This window comes from Schistocerca piceifrons, chromosome X, assembly GCF_021461385.2.
Source record: "Schistocerca piceifrons isolate TAMUIC-IGC-003096 chromosome X, iqSchPice1.1, whole genome shotgun sequence".
NCBI lineage: Eukaryota > Metazoa > Arthropoda > Insecta > Orthoptera > Acrididae > Schistocerca > Schistocerca piceifrons.
Window position 1 is genome coordinate 271,038,561 of NC_060149.1, and position 17,996 is coordinate 271,056,556.

Sequence of the window (17,996 nt, forward strand, 5' to 3'; positions counted from 1 at the left end):
GATGTTAAAAACTTTCAGGGATGGTAGAGAAGGATAAATTTATCAATCTGAGGTAAGGGACCCTGAGCCGTAAACGACCCAGTCAACACTTAAAATCGAAAGTCGTTCTGATACCTCTGGCAGTGGACTACATGTACTGGTGCTGTCATTGTTAAGACTGTAGACCTGGCAACTTTCAGAGGTGGTAGTATGGACAAAAACAAGAAAAAGGGTCTAGTAAACATGGGCTCTAAAATGCATACCTTAAGAGCTTTGAGCACAAGTTCATCTTCGCCATTGTGTAACACATCACTTCTACTGAAAAAAAAGAGCTCGTAACTCCGAAAATGGAAAAATTTTCTTGTTAAAAATTAAACCATTGTACTGATAGTCGCGGGCTCTCACTAGGGAACCTCCCCATCGCACCCCCCTCAGATTTAGTTATAAGTTGGCACAGTGGATAGGCCTTGAAAAACTGAACACAGATCAATCGAGAAAACAGGAAGAAGTTGTGTGGAACTATGAAAAAATAAGCAAAATATACAAGCTGAGTAATTCATGCGAAGATAGGCAACATCAAGGATAATCTCAGCTCAGGAGCGCCGTGGTCCCGTGGTTAGCGTGAGCAACTGCGGAACGAGAGGTCCTTGGTTCAAGTCTCCCCTGCAGCGAAAAGTTTTTATTTATTTTGGCAAAGTTATGATCTGTCCATTCGTTCACTGTAATAAGTTTAGTGTCTGTGTTTTGCGACCGCACCGCAAAACCGTGCGATTAGTAGACGAAAGGACGTGCCTCTCCAATGGAAAACGAAAACATTTGCTCGCAAGGTCATAGGTCAACCGATTCCTCCACAGGAAAACACGTCTGATATATTCTATACGACACTGGTGACGGCATGGGCGTCACATGACAGGAATATGTTGTCGACCCACCTAACTTGTACACTTGGCGAATGGGTAAAAACATTCTTCTACGTTGCCCGATTTAGGTTTTCTTGTGGATGTGATAATTACTCGCAAAAAAGTGATGAAAACATAAGAGTTTGTCACATAAACTGCAACAAATGAATCCAACAGTTTCGCAGTCGCTCACATTTCCCTGTGCTCTGTCAAAACATATGTTTCAAATTTTTCCGTGTGTAGACCGTCAAATCCTGCCTATGTCCAAGCAAATCTGAACATGTCCTGGAATTTTGGAGAGCGAAGTTGATTATGTGTGAGTGCCTGAACGTTGATAATTGTCTGAAAATAAAAAATTAAACTTTTCGCTCGAAGGGAGACGTGAACCTAGGACCTCTCGTTCTGCAGCTGCTCACGCTAACCACGGGACCACGGCGCTCCTGAGTTCAATTTATCGTTGATGTTGCATATCTTGCACATCGACTACTCGATTTGTATATTTTGCTTATTTTTTCATAGTTCCACACAACTTCTTCCTGTTTTCTCGATTGATCTGTGTTCAGTTTTTCAAGGCCTATCCACTGTGCTAACTTATAACTAAATCTGAGGGGGGTGCGATGGGGAGGTTCCCTTGTCAGCAATGAATGAATGTGTAAATAGACAAAAAATTGGACACGTATTGTCATCGTCTTTTATTGACATAATACTTCAGAGCTATTTTAGAAGATGAAGGACGGGAATCACGAAATGTGCAAGCATAAGGGTCGTGGGCAACGTGACATATGGCGATTTGCGACGGCCGTGGAGGCCTGGCCGGATAGCAGAAGTGGTTAAGGCGACCGCCGCTCGCGATAAGTGGGAAACCCGGGTTCGTGTCGCGAACGGCCGGCCGCAGTGGCCGAACGGTTCTAGGCGCTACAGTCAATACCGCGCGACCGTTACGGTCGCAGGTTCGAATCCTGCCTCGGGCATGGATGTGTTTGATGTCCTTAGGTTAGTTAGGTTTAAGTAGTTCTAGGGAACTGATGACCACAGCAGTTAAGTCCCATAGTGCTCAGATCCATTTGAACCATTTGTCCCGAACCGCCAGGAATTTTCATGCGTCGCAAACAGGTGATGTCAATACGTATTTGCAAATTACGAATCCATTTACAGCAGCTGTAATCGTCAAGAACAGCGTCTATTCCTACAGACATGCATGCATGCATGCATGCGTAAACGACATTGTAGTGTAAAGATGCAGACATTGTAAGCAGCAATTTGTGACTATTATTTAGATTCTGTGGTAGTGAGAGAAACAGAACCTCAAAAATGGGATCGAAGTGCTAAATAGCACAAAGGCCGTTACCCTTGGCCTGAATGTAGTTAGTTACATCTGGATTACGGAGAGAATCGTCATCATTTTCATACCTACCCAGATTCCCGACCTTCAGATTGTGGTTTCTATTCTGTCTTATTGAGTGATGAACCTATGGTAAAGTAGAAGATGACCTGTATCTCATATGCAGTCTTCTCAAGTGTAACCATGGACGCTTTTTGCAGACTAATACGTGTGTTTCATTGGCACCTACGTTGCACATCCAATCCCCACAAAAATTTACTCAAAGATGCTACACCAGGCATACCACATGACACGTAATTCCTCGGTGAGCAGTCAGAGGCGCACAAAGTGCGGGATGCATTCCAGTTGGACCGTTGAACAGCCCTTTGTGACTGCTCGGCCATCGCTGCCGCGCGAGCTTAAATTTGGCGAGGAACTGCAGTAAAATTGTAGAGGAGCATCGACCGCGGCGGGCGCAATGCTAGCACTGACGGAGCCACGCGTTTATGTTTTTAGAAATTCTCGCGCAATCCTTGGCAGAAGGCGTTGTGTACTGCCAGCTGTGAGGAAATGCGGCTCCCTCGGTACTGCGTCTTTTTCACTTTCGTTTGTCATTAAAAAGCCTACACCATAATTACTGCCGAAGGTTTTTCGCAACGTATACGAAAAGTAGCTGTCTTTAAGATGAAACGAATCACACTGTCATTGGTTTCCATTTCTCTGTGATTAGCTGCCGAACTGTATAAAACTGTAGGTTCCACTGTATCTCGCATGCGTGGCCGGTTCTCAGGACTAAAAAGGCAGGGGTATACCACTTCGAAAAGGAGAGCTAGTAAAATCACATCCCGAGTTGATCACTGCAAATCTGATCATTACTTGATTGTTGCTCGACAGTCTGGGAACCGCACCAGATAGTATTGATAGAGGAAACAGAGAACATCCGAAGAAGTACAGCACGTGTCGTTACAGGTTACACGCGAAAGTGGCAGGCGCTGAAAGAGAGGCGTTCTGCATCACGATTTAGTCTAAAATTCCGAGAGTGTACGTTCCTAGAACAGACAACCAGTATATCGATTCCCCCCGCGTATGTGTGAGGAAAGACCATGAAGATCAAATTAGAGAGATTCGATCCCACAAGGAGGCTTACCTGCGAACCATCCGTGACTAAAACTGGGAAAGGGGCAAGTGAAAGTGGTGCACAAAGAACCCTCCGCCACACACCGTAAAGTAGATTGTGGAATATGGGTATAGATAGATGCAGATGTATCCTTTCTTTTAATGCATAACAGTGAAGAAAGACGAGTCTCTGACATCTTTCGAGATTCACCGATAGAATTTTCGTCATTTTGAGCTACTGTCGTTTTAAACCATACCTCGGAAGCAAAATTAATGCATGCGAATATACGCAGAAATACGTTCTATCAGATATCATACAAGAGACAAATAAATGCGATGGTGTCATCTGCCTGATAAGCTGCTTACTCTGACGATCACTGACGGTGGAATATGCAGCAGAAACTGAAACCTTGTTCTACGCTTCTTCGTACTGGAGCGCTGTTACTAAAGAAGCAGTAGAAATTACGAAGTGCGAGAACAATTCAAACCAGGAGAGCTGCTATGATCTTCGAATGCATGGAAGCGAGCTCTAGACGCTGAAAAAGAGACAGGGAAATTTTCCGAATTGTTTACGTTCCTACGAAGGCACTGGCACCGCCAGTGCAGACACGGACACAATCTTACGGCCGAGACCCACGAGAAACAGGCCGCGGCGGTATGTCACGTAGGTAGGCCTGAGCTCGCTCGCTCAGCTCAGCAGACAAAATGCGTTTCTAAACATGTTAACTCGCAATTGGGCGTTTATCTTCAAACGAGAATTGCATCTTCTATTGGAATCTGCTATTATGAACTATTACTGATTAACAGTACTACAACAAAATGTAATTTAAGATCAGTACTCGATACGAGGGTAATCCCAAAAGTAAGGTCTCCTATTTCTTTATAAGTACATAGATCTGTTTATTTCTACAATGGTTTACATCAGTTTACACCTTGAACGTTTAGCTATTTTTCGACATAATCACCATTTCTATCGATGCATTTTTGTAGACGCTGTGGCAGTTTTTGTATGTCCATGTCGTACCAGCTCGCCGCCATGCTGTTCAGAAAGTTATGAACCTCTTCTTTCACCTCGTCGTCGGAGCTGAATCGCTGGGACCACAATTAACGCTGACAGGTACTGTCAGACTCTGAATAAATTCAAATGGGCAATTCAGAACCGGAGAAGGGGAATGCTGAGCAAGGCGTACACATTCTCCATGAAAACGCTCGCCCACACATCGCTCGGCAAACCTTTGCTCTCCTGCAACAGTTTCAGTGGAACATAATCATCTAGCCACTCTATAGCCCTTACTTGGCGCCCAGTGACTATCACATGTTCGCGATGTTGAAAGAACATTTGGCAGGAAAGCGATTCAGCTCCGACGAGGAGGTGAAAGAAGAGGTTCATAACTTTCTGAACAGCATGGCGGCGAGCTGGTATGACATAGGCATACTAAAACTGCCACAGCGTCTACAAAAATGCATCGACAGAAATGGTGATTATGCCGAAAAATAGCTAAATGTTCAAACTGTAAACTGATGTAAACCATTGTAGAAATAAACAGATCTATGTACTTACAAAAAAATAGGAGACCTTACTTTTGGGATTACCCTCGTATAAATGGTATAACGGCTTGTTTATAGCATTTAGTCTCTTCTGCTTAACAGTCCTCATTTCGTACAGGAAGTGGTACCTTATGCAACTGATAATCATTTTGGCATAATATTAATTTTATTGTACCCCAGTACAGCCGTAAAAAGTTATAAGTAGGCCTATGGACTTACGATCATTGTAGGACTAATAACAGTAAGACTCTATAATAGCGGGTTCCGTTAGAAGATCTAATTCTCGTTTGTACGTACACACCTAGTAACGAGTTTACAGGTTCAGAACCGTAGTTTGCTGAGTTGAGCGAGCGAGCGCAGGCTTAACTTCGTGACGTACTCGCCGCGGCCAATCTTTCTCGTAGGCCTCGGTCAATGGCAACATGAACGTAATGATGACGTACGCCGACCAATGAGAAGTCACCTGTGTGCTATAAACGTCACCACAACAACACCAACGACAGTCAGCTGTTTCTGGCGAAGACGATGGAGGATTTCGTCGAATTCTCGAGATTTTACACAGATTCGACGCGACGAGTAAACAAAGGATGTTTTATACAAGAATGTCGTGAGAAACTACGATCTCGTAGAAATTTACACGGGCAAAACGGATAATTCGGAATGACTCAAGGTAAAAAACTCTCTTTAGCCTATGGTTAATCGTCCTCTGCAGAAATTTAAACGTCAATTTCCATCTTCACGAGCTACTATTCTGCTGTGGCGTTAAAGTAGACTAATTACAAACTTTCTGATCTAAATGTAGGGTTAGCTTACACATCTTCAGCGCGGGTTATTGTTAGAGAAGAGTAATGGATTGGCGTTACCTGGGGTGGGTTGCAGCCGCGCCTTGAGCTCGTCATTGGACGCGTGTCCGCTGCTGCTGCTGTCAACGTCGGAGACGCCGGAGTCCGCTGGACTCGGTGGCAGTGATCCTGTCAACAAAAAAACGCCGTACACTGTAGCGCTAAGAGAACACAAGAAGAAAAAAGCTGTACGTAAACACTTCGTGTCGCAATCGGGTGCTCCGTTTCGATATGAGTCCACAATGTTTTTACTGTATGTCAAAAGTTTTGCCGGGAGTTCCCTTTTGTTTTACTTGGTACCACTGTCTATGGTGTAAATTAAAAGACTATATTACATTTTATGGGAAGCTTGGCATTCTACAACGGAATCAGACACCAGACCCGCTTCCTGTTTCCAGAATATTTTTCTCGGTCATACTAAAATGGATTAGTGGTTAAGGCTTGTGATAGGTGTGAAACAACAAGATTGTTAATCGACCGTGACTGTTCCAAAAATTTGAAAAGGTTTTACAAATACCGCTACCAGTCAAAAAATTTATTGACTAAATTATTTAATTAGCAACATGTTTCGAAATTTTCATCCATGGCCAAATGTGAAGAAACGAAATCCTAAACGAAATGACAAAGTTTAGGAATTCAGATTTCTTCACCAACTTCAATTCAATATTATTAGAATACAAAATACATAAAAATTAAGGTTGTATATGAATGTAGATTCCCACAACATATTTGTAAGTGTTTAAAATAAAATTGAATACAGTCGTTTTTATGTAAAATTGTCACATCACTGAGTTTGTATTACACACGGTGATCAGAAACAGTCTGGATATAAGGGGGTTACACGATAGGCTGTGCGGAGAAATAATTGTTAAGAAGTAACTCAATACATTGTGCACCTTTCGGTTTAATTGCCATTGCAGTTTGCCAATCAGGCAGTTGCGCACGCAAATTCAAGCAGCCCGCCGGAGACGGTGTCACCAAACATGTTCTTCATTTGGTACCGTAAAATCGAACAAGAGAGCGATACAAAAATTGGACATGGTACGCTAGTAAGGATCGAACACGATCGAAAGGCGGAGCAGTCTCGTGCGCTATCGTCTACGCTATGAGAACAACTAACACTAATTGTATCTGGTGGGCTACTTGAATTTGGGTGCGCAACGGCCTGATTGGCTCAGTTCAATGCCAATTAACTCGCAAACGGCGCATCCAATCGATCTTTTAAACAATTAGTTCTCGGCATAACCTTCCCTGCAACACCTTTACAAGCTGCTCAGACTGTTTCTGATCACCCTGTATTTCACCGAACAACATCAGTCACCGAAAGAAGCTTTGTTTTTACCACCATCTTGTTTTTCTGCACTGTTAAGTTGTCTATGATATCGTGTTTCAAGTTACCTCTAGAAGTTTGAGAGCAATGGCTAACAAGTTCAAAAGAGCCACAGAAATGGAGGTACCTGATCACATCATTAGAAGACAGCCACGTCACAAGAACAACGTGAGTGATTATTTAAAAATTTTCATGTGAACAGCAGATCAACATACAATACATTTCGTAACTTGCTAGATTATCCAAGACTCTACAAAAAATATTGTAACATCTATGTGCTCTTGTGTGAAATGTTTGTTGTACTGTCGTTGGAGCCTTATGATGAGTTCTAACCTCGAAACATGTTTCTATTTCTTTTATCACAGATCTCCTCATGCTCCTAAATTACGGGAAAGAAGGGACCTGTTTGAAGCGCTTAGCTCGGCAGATATTTCGCGTATTCCATCTGAATTAGGACGCATTTGAACAGGGACACGTTCGCGAAAGGGCGTTAACCCCTGACAGAAAGCAGTGGTGGGGGTATTTTTCCTCAGCGCACGTAAAGGGTTCAGCCACATGGGCAGATGTTGTCCGGAAACTGCAGCTGCTCTGGACCTTGCGTAGGGGTTGCGTTAGGCTGCACTGCAAATATATGGCACACCTGGCTGAGGCTCGAGCACAAACAGGAAGTCGCAGGTTCCAGTCATATTGTGTAGATCGCTGTCACCCCCCCCCCCCCCCCCCTCCCGATCAGCGATGTCCATGTCCGCACGCGCGCTCTTTAAATTGCGGCTAACAGCTCTATGCTGTGATAGTGAAGTCAGGTTTAGCGCAGTAGTTACATATTGAAATTATAAATCGTGGCTGACCCCACGGGAGACTATTCGAGGTCGAACATGTAGCACTATTCTATGGCCTCGCCACAATCAAGGATTTTGTCCATAAAGTTACCCTCTTCAACCATTCTTTTTTTTTTTTAAAAAAGGCAGATAAGTAACAATCGTTCACTGTTGTTACTACTGAGGAACACCAATTTACATGACAAAACCAGAGGCTGGTAATATCTGACATGTCGTCAACATCGGCGTTATTATAGATACTTTCTTACTGTTTATACTAAGGAATTTTGGGAATGTTAGCGTCAAGTTGTTTTTTATTCCTTCATTCCATTCCTGGATGTTCGAAAGATATTCGTTTATACTGTACTAGCAAATTTCTGTATTAAGGTTGACGTACTGCTGATATTAAGGACGTTACAAACAGAACACAGATTCCGTTGTAGAACGAGGAAGGATGGAGCCAACCTTGGGGCTCTTGAAGCAACAGTGCCGACATTCACATGGAATGATATGTCGAAATCACTGAAAATCTGAAGAGAGTGTCACCCTCATTCCTTTCGAATACCTGTGTATGTTCATAATTACAGCTCCAACGTGTTTGATCGGCATTCTGTAGGACGTCCTCTAAACTTGACTTTCTCCTTGTTATCATCGCAGTACGAACAAATCGGACGCATTAGCGCGTCGAACCGAGCTCCCATGTTCGTCACATTTCAAAGAAGAGGCTAAAACTTCTAAGGGATGTGAAGAGCATATCTGCTGATTAACGAGCAACCATAAACAGAAATATTTATCGCCGTGTTCCGACGGTGAACCCTGGGATGAACGGCAGTGAAGCGTGAAACGCGTCTGAGCGTGTTGTGCGCGCTTAATGCCTCTCATCAGGAAGACGCTGACGTGTCCCTCGTCACACACTGAGACTAATCGGTAACCGATGGCGCAATTCCGGAAACTTCACCCCGTCTACGAGTACTTCCAGTCAGCACCACCGAGTATCGAATACGTCACAGTAATTATCTCTCTTGTTACACCAAGCGTGCCCTGCAAGGAAGCCGCCAAATGGATAGCCTCTCTTACCACACTAACCCAAAATAGCCTTTCCCTTGACTTTCACGGGCAGTCAGGCAACTATGAAAAGTAACATCCATGTTAGATGAAGAGATCTGTATGATTCATGCGCCCAAGGAAATAATTGCAGAAGATGTAGGTGAAATGACATGAAAGGACACGTCTCATTCTGTAGGTTCAGTTTCTTTTTTACCGATTAAGAGGAAAACCAGAATTCTTCCAAATGCAAGGATCATACTGACTCGGCAGTGTCTAGGAGCAGAAAGTAAGGAAACCTAAAGCTTTCTGTTTGTAGTTTCCGCGCACTCCTGCGTAGCGAACAGTGGGGGAACCCCCGTCAATTCTCACAACCCCTGAATGGAATGAGGCAACACGAGATATCGCGTCCTCGCTCGTTTCGAAATCCTGCTCTCTGTTTTCGGTGGCAAGAGTAATTCAGTTGCTCGCCATTATGTAATGTGCCGCAACTGTGACAGCCGCATTTATGAGGCGAAAAATGTGTGAGGCGAGCATGCCTGGTATATGAATAAGTTCCTTGTAGAAATATCATTGTAGAAATATCTTTCTCGACAAGCGCCCTGAACTACAACAGTGCCGATGGAAGGCATAACGGTAATGTATTTATTAATACACATACATGTTATATATTCTGTAGAGCTGAAACTGTGGTTCACTATGAGCAACAGTATGGAAGTTAATGAGAATCAGACACTGTGAAGTCGATGTGAACACAAAAATAAAGAAACTGATGTCTCATTGAGGCTCACGCTTCACAAATACATTGGCAGGTAGATGCATAGCAGTCAAGTATTTTAATTTCCTTGAACTCTTGTTCCCGCCGTGATTATTTAAGCTCAAAGTAACATCCCACAGCCTCGCCAAATTCGTATTTTTTTCGAAAGGTTACCCCCCCCCCCATTTTTTTTAAGTATGCGTGGAACGATCTTCCAGTGTTGGCACTAAAGAGGAACTCAAATTTACACCAAACAACCAAGTAAATGGAAATAGCAGAAACTCTAGTTTCTTTCGTCATTTTCTTTTACTGTCACGCACAGTAAACTTTCAATGTAATTTTTTCAGAACAGGTGCTACCGATATTCTTAGGTAAAGCTATACCAACTAAAATATGGAAAAATTCACAAACATTGGAAATTCCCTATTATATATTTAGAAACAAGAAAAGAGCGTTAAGAAACTAAATTAAGGTAATAATGACTACATTGTCGGCTGTTCGCCGTACTCTTGCATTTATTTTCATTTCATTCATTTACAAGTGGCAATTAAGTGCATTAATCATCGGGTAAAGTCTTCTGTCTTCCTTGTTCACTTGGCAGTGAGAAGACGCCGTTACTGGAAACCTGCACCTCACCTCATTTCGGTGCGGAGATCCGGAAACTTACCGGTGCTTTGTTTGCGGGACATAGGACTGGAAGAAGACGCCTTATTCTCTAGTCTGCCAGATGCCTCCGTTCACAACTTCCCATTACTCCCCCTCTTGGGGGTATACAAGGACACATGTTCTACGACAGCGTAGTGGGTACGGACACGGAATTACTTACGAGGATTGTGGCCATTTAGGGATGAGATTAGAACAGACCGGTGGATTTGAAAGGGTGGCAACATTTCTGTAGTTCTGCGTGACGTAACACAGGTGATCACTACTTCAAGTAGCTGCTATGAGATGCAAAATGGTACATTGCCACTGCTTGGCGATACCGTCGATTTCTATCTATAAATGTCTTTTTGCATATTCTGTAATGTAGTTATGTGCGATCTCAGATACGCATTATTTTTTCTCCGGACATTATGAGCGATTGTCATGTGTGTTTGTAACATAGACTGAGGTAACGAGAGCTGAACCTTCTGTTTTATTCGGTGTCGTGTGTCGACTGTGTATTTGTGCTGCAATGAATCTTTCACTTTGCAGTGGAGTGTGCGCTGTTTTGAAACTTCCTGAGCCGCGCGGAGTGGCCGATCGGTTTGAGGCGCCATGTCACGGACTGCGCGGCGCCTCCTGCCCGAGGTTCGTGTCCTCCCTCGGGCATGGGTGTATGTGTTGTTCTTAGCATAAGTTAGTTTAACTTAGTTTAAGTAGTGTGTAAGACTAGCAGTTTGGTCCCATACGACTTCACACACATTTGAACATGTGAAACTTCCTGACAGATTACAAATGTGTGACCAGCGGTAAAGAACTCAGAAAATGTATTCGCAGTTGCGAATATGAACCACCTTCGGCTGTACATTGGAATGACGATACTGAAAATTTTTGCCGGACTGGGATTCGAACCCGGATTTCCCATTTTACTTGAGCGGTACCTTAACCGCTTCGGCCAGACCCAAATTTCCGTAATTATCGTCCATGTGTCACAACCTACACTTGTACGTGCCTTTATCACTTGTTCGGTCTTTTCTGCCCACGTCCCGTTTCTAAACCATTAAATATGCAAACATTTCTATACGTCTTTCTTGCATATAAAGAGCCAGATTTGCATCTGGTGGCCAAAATTGGAACTATTTTGTTCCAGCGTTAGAGCATCTACCAAGTTTCGCTGCCATACCATAATTACAGCCTACACTTGACGTCTGTGAGTAGCCGCACTTCCAATTATAAACACTAACACTGTTAGTGAATGAAGTGAAAATAAAAGCAACTGGTTTTCTCAGACAAACGTGTGGGCGTACCTGTGGATGCAGTGTAGGTGGACCTGTGGGTGAGAAGCGCGTGCGGATGCTGGCTGAGCAGCCCGTGCAACAACGCCGGCTTGTGCTCCGTGATCGGCTCGCGCTTCACCACCACCGGCGGAGGCGACTGCGTGGGGCACAGCTCCGCCGTGTCCACTGCAACAGCACAACAACAAAAATCACTCAGACACAGTCGTCTTTACTCTTAGCGAGGTGGGGAACACTGCCAGCAGGCAGTCGGGTGCTCCTCGGTTTTTGTTTCATAAAGCATTCCACAGTAAGTACATTACATATAAGGAAATTGAAATACAGAGTAAAACTTAAATTAAGAGGTCACGAGGCTGTGAATATTTCTGACTGACGTTAGAAGTGTGGCCTCGTATCCTGGAATGGCGCAGCTGCTGGAAGTGGATTGCTCTGCTGCTGGTACCGGTGAGAGTGGTCGAGGGCTAGGAGCGAAAGGCATATGTAGGACTGGAGAGTAGGACGTTAGCAGCTGGGGCGTATAAGTGTCGCGTATAGAAAGCGACAGCACGCGTTGGTGGGTAAGTGTGTGGAGCTGGCAGCCTAACCCCTGCAGGGGAGGATGCCTCGAACAGGAGTACACTATCTGATCAAAAGTATCCGGACATCTATTAGCGGGTTTTCCGTGTCCACCCTTCGCTTTTAGGGTGGCCTGAACTCTGCCGGGGCCATTTTCAATGAGGCGTCTGAATGTCTGTGGAGGAAAGGGAGACCGTTCTTCCTCATGAGCCTTACCCGCAGAAGGCAGAATCGTTGGACGGTGGGGGAGCGATGTCGACATTCTAACTCATCCCGAATGTATTCCATTGTGATCAGGTCGGAACTCTGGGCAGGCCAGACCATTTCAGGAGTGTTATCGTCCACAAACCATTGCCTCGCAGATGCGGCTTGATGATGCAGATATTGGATAGTTTGGGGGAAGAGACCAAACAGCAAGGTCATCGCTCTCATCGGATTAGGGAAGGACGGGGAAGGAATTTGGCCGTGCTCTTTCAGAGGAACCATCCCGGCATTTGCCTGGAGCGATTTAGGGAAATCACGGAAAACCTAAATCAGGATGGCCAGACGTGGGATTGAACCGTCGTCCTTCCGAATGCGAGTCCAGTGTGCTAACCACTGTATAAAAAATGTTTTCATATCCTTCCGCACATTTTTTTTTTTTTTTGAGTGCAATGAGGGATCCACGTTCTACCCACGAAAAATACCCCCATACCTACCTCCTCCGTACTTCGCTATTGATACTACACATGACAGGAGGTAATGTTCTGCAGGCATCTGCCAAAACCAAACCTTTCCGTCACATTGGCACAGCGCAATTCACCACTCAAAATCAATGATCCACTGTCGAGTGGTGTCACTGTTTATACCACCTCAAGCGTCGTTTAGCACTAACTATAGAAATGTGTGGCTTATGCGCAGCAGTTCGACCATTGTACCCCATCCCCCCATCCCCTTTAACTCCGCACGCACAGTCATTCAAATAGCTCTAAGCACTATGGGACATAACAGCTAAGGTCATCAGTCGCCTAAACTTAGAACTACTTAAACCTAACTAACCTAAGGACATCACACACATCCATGCCCGAGGCAGGATTCGAACCTGCGACCTGCGACCGACGCACAGTCATTGTGCTAGCTGGACTGCTGGTACCATTTTGAAACTCAAGAACTCCGTTGCTCTCATCCGTTTTTTTTTATTTTTATTTTTTTTACTACCACCTCCACAGTGCTCGACGGTCGCTGTCCGCCGTTACATGAAACCATAAACAGTCGACGTGGGCAGTTTTAGAAGGGTTGAAATGTCTTTGATGGTTTTGTTACTCAGGTGACACCGAATGACCAGTTCAAGTTCGAAGTAACAGCTCTCCCGACCCACGCATTGCGCTGTTACTGCTACTCTACTGACAACACAATACGCCGTCTCCTTTTATACTGACGGGTCCGCCTCTCGTGAGATCTTGTGGCCAATTCCGCACTACACAGCAGTGTCCACATACTATTGATCAGACAGTGTATATGTGGCAGGAGTTTTCTTTGAGAGAAAGAGAGCCTATTGATATACCTTTGGCATAGGATGCGAAATGCGTGTTTACTGGAATGTGGCAGTAACAGTCCACGCTTCCTGACGATGGGGAAGAGAATATTAATTTGCTTGCGAGAGGTGTGGGTCTTCTACAGATGTTTTAGTAGAAGCAGGATTTTCATTTCTTGGCACGGAATACGTGTAGGAGAAACTGAATATTTTTCGCTGATACAAAGAACAATCGCGCCGCGAAATAGGACTTACAATGCTAAACCAATGTGAAAAATGTCTTAGGACGCTACACAGTTTTTCAGTCCGAGTAAACAAGAAATCATCCACTCACGATGCAGCTGATTACACCGCTCAGATTATATGACCCACATAAAGAGGGAGCCAAAACCACACGGACGTAATAACAAAGGATATATCACGACAATGTCCAGGTGAACCGAAAGTATTGAGCGCTGCCTCTGTGATATCTACGCATTTGGTGTGTAGGAGCGGAGATGGCAAATATAAGAGCACAAAATAGGAACACTCTTTCAGATAGAAACAAACTTATTCCTGAAACGAAGATGCAGGGTACACTTAGCTTCCTTCCCACCGCTGTGGAGTTTACTTTAGTTTAATTTAACGGCAAACAGGTCAAGCCATTCCATTAGCAGTTCGTAGAAGACAGCAGTATTACGCCGAAACAGGTGTTCTCTTTTCCATCAACCAGCTATATTCTTTGCTTTCTCTGCCTCTTCTTGCTCACAGCCACCCTCTCCTCTCCTCATTCGCGTACGATAGCAAGATCGTAAATACCGCAATGACGTCGTGTTCTAGAAAGTCACAGTGGACAGAGGAAAGACGCGGCGAGAACTCTCGCGTTTCGGCGATAGTGGGCGGTTTTTTCAAATGAGAAGGTGTATCGGTGATGACGGCAGAAGGCCAGTCGGCTTTATCTGGGGAAGGTGAACGAGCTCTCGTTATCTGCGGCGCCGGCTGAACAGTCTCGCGGGACCTCGACCCCCAGCCGCACTATGCTAACAGCCTGAGCACGCCACAAATCTAGCGCCCGCCGCGATAACACAAATCACTGTCTGCTTCCTGCCACCACACACCTTAACTGTCTCTCATCGTCCAGGACAAGGGGTGGCTCGCTCAAAGCCAATGATACCAACCAACGGCCACGCCATCGACGCGTCCTACGACTGTAATGATCAAGATGCCTGAGTGACTGATTATTTGTTCGAACTCGAACGTAGTAGCGCGTTTTCATGAGCGTTCGTGATATATACTGAAATACTGAGAGGGGGGGGGGGGGAGGGGAAATCCTCTTCTATTCTCAGCCTAGTATGTCAATTGAGTATCACTGTGTGCAAATGCGGTAAGTGTTCGCGTACCGCGTGGGAGCGTGCGTTTGTGTGTGTTTGTGTGTGTGTGTGTGTGTGTGTGTGTGTGTGTGTATTTGTGGTTGATGGGTGCCGAACGGCGAGATTATCAGAGCGCTTACGAAGATTAGTAGGAACGAATGTGATTAAAATGTCTAAAACGTCATAAAACAAGTAAGACTAAGTCAGACAATTACATTCGCTCTTTCCCTACCTCACCTATGATCTCTTGCACAATTACACTGTCTCACATCCTTTAAGAGAGAGTAAAATTGGTCAGTGGCTCTATGTTCTAAAACTGGTAATTAAAACGCAATACAAGAAAACTAAAAAACAAAAACAAAAAAACTATACTCCGCCCGAACAGCCCATAAAGGCCCAAAAGGTACCGTCCTGCCGCCATGTCATCCTCAGCCTACAGGCGTCACTGGATGCGGATATGGAGGGGCATGCGGTCAGCACACCGCTCTCCCGGCCGTATGTCAGTTTACGAGACCGGAGCCACTACTTCTCAATCAAGTTGCTCCTCAGTTAAACGCAATACAAGAGTGAATATAAAAAAAAAATACACAGGAAAATGTGACTAGCTGATAACTCACAAAAAAAGAGGATAAGCCAGCCATCCTGATATTCAAAACTTCTCACTAAAATTTTAGGGAATAGGTCCGATATTTGGCAAAACAAAAGTCGCACCACATTGGTTTTATTGTCAGTTAAAGTAGAGCGCAAATCTGATGGGAAACCAGCTGCTGCCCTCTTGTCTGAATGTAAAAGGAGTCTACTAAAGCGACGCGCACTCTGATCCGTACGCCACAAGCCCCACGCACAGGGGGGTTCTCCTGACGGAGCAAGAAGGTATGAGTCATAGGGCTGTGCCCTATGCGAGGAAGACGACTTCATTCTGTCTGCGTGGATGAAACGAGGTACGCAATGGCCGAGTTGTTGACTTTGCACAGCTGTTTTCCAGAGTCTCTTCAGTTCCATCGTCTTTCGGTATTCTAAGTTGTGGACAGTCCGGTGGCTGTATTGCCGACTTTGGTCGACTTCTTGAACATTTGCTCTGATATAGTTAAATGAGTTATAAAAGATTTTGTATAGATCACTTTGGTTTCCATATAGGTAACCTTGAATCCGTGTATATGACGTGAATAGCGGACCGCTAGAATTATGAAAACCAAATATTTCGAACAGCTGTGCGAAATAACGTGAAATAATGAGGCGACGTTCATTCCTAGAGACGCAATGAACAAGCTACTGCGTTCTTGTTGCGTTTACTACAGTTAAACTGATTAAACAGACAGAGATTCATATAAGGGTGCTAGCGAAGTTATTTGATGATCTCTGACTTGACGGCATTCTGTTGGTAGCTAAAGTTGTCAAAACTCCTCCCCTAACGTTCGGGATGGAACTGGAGTAAACTGGAGATTCGGGAGACTAATCCTCACAAAGCATAACAGGGAACTACTGAAGTTACAGGGCCACGTGCCGAGGGCAGTGTCCTTAACCTGAGTAAGTGCTGAACAGTAATCCACGACGGAGAATTCGACATATGGTTCGTGCCAAGAATTCTAAGAACGCTTGCCAAAGAAGATTACACTCAAGTCACAGTGGCCGTGTAAACTTCGTAGAGGAGAAACACAATTTCCTGTTTACTCTCTGTATAGAGAAACTAGTATGAAAAATAACTAACGGATATTTGAAGATGCTAAGGAAAACGAGAAGATTAAAGTCGCAGCAAATACCGTGGGAAGTGGGGAAAATATCATCAGGGTCCAACACTATTATAATGTCCGTTTAGTACCTTTATCGTCAGTGAAAACATCTGAATTCCATCTACTTACTGGGTGGTTGTGATTTTGTATCAAATTATATACATTCAAGTTGCTACTTTTATGTGTTTCAGAAATAATTTTATGCTTTGCTAAATCCAAAACAATGACCAAGAAATGCCATACGCTTGTCTGTTTGGCGATAATATTCCAATAATGCGTTGCAGGATTGCGGAATCTCTAAAAAAAAATTTTTCTTACAAGTGTTCTCTCACAAGTGGGACCAAATGTCTGAAAAAAGGTTTAGAAATACTTGTAAAAAGAAAAGGCAAGTTTTTATCACTTATTTATTTCTGTATTGCCCAATCAAGGAAAAATCATCAACTGTTTGAGGAGTCATACATTTTCCGATACCAACGGACGAAGATAAAATTAGTTAAATCGACTGAATGTATTAGACTCAACAAAAAGTGTAGGGCTAATGATGTTATTCCTAAATATATTTGTGCGAATACCAAGTCGGTGTCAAGAGCAGCGAAACGAGCAACGGAGCTTTCACCTTGTACTTGAAAATAACTCTACAGCCCAAATAGTGATAATGTAATAAATAATAAAAACTTATATTGAAATGGCGGCAATGATTTTACTGAAAAACATTTTCCTATTCATTCAGTTTCCAGCAGTATGAAGGATGTATCTTTGTCGAGAACATTCACTATGAATTTGGCTTTGGTTATCAATAAACTCTACTATCATTGTCAGTTCCTCATTGCTGATACTTTCACAGTAGACAGGACTCAGAACACACGCAGTTTTAGCGCCGACGTCTAAACAAAGAGAACCACTCGTGACAAGGGCGTTTCAGTACAGGAATAGTACGCCAGGGGCACTGTAGTAGACTCACTTGCCACGAGTAGTCGATTGAGACAAGAAAGTCACTCGTGTAAATCAGCAACCAACCACATCGCGAGTATGTTTCTATGATCTACAGAATGTGCCAATTGTGGACCTCCAAATTCCCCAGAATGCTGCCCACAGCGCATTCGTAGAAACAGACGATTATGTCAGCGCCGGCCGCAGTGACCGAGCGGTTTCTAGGCGCTTCAGTCCGCAACCGCGCAGCTGCTACGGTCGCAGCTTCGAATCCTGCCGCGGGCATGGATGTGTGTAATGTCCTTAGGTTAGTTAGGTTTAAATAGTT

General features: G+C 44.1%; 1 protein-coding gene across 1 annotated transcript in view; it reads right to left on the reverse strand.

Annotated features, from left to right (window-relative positions):
* The window catches only part of LOC124721293 (ecdysone-induced protein 74EF-like), a 99,223-nt gene that overhangs the window by 22,337 nt on the left and 58,890 nt on the right, over positions 1–17,996 (reverse strand). The window contains exons 2-3 of the mRNA XM_047246201.1: positions 11,604–11,759; positions 5,727–5,834 (exon numbers count right to left, since the gene is read on the reverse strand). Coding sequence (XP_047102157.1) covers positions 5,727–5,834; positions 11,604–11,759 — 264 coding nt within the window. The remainder of the gene's footprint in view (positions 1–5,726; positions 5,835–11,603; positions 11,760–17,996) is intronic.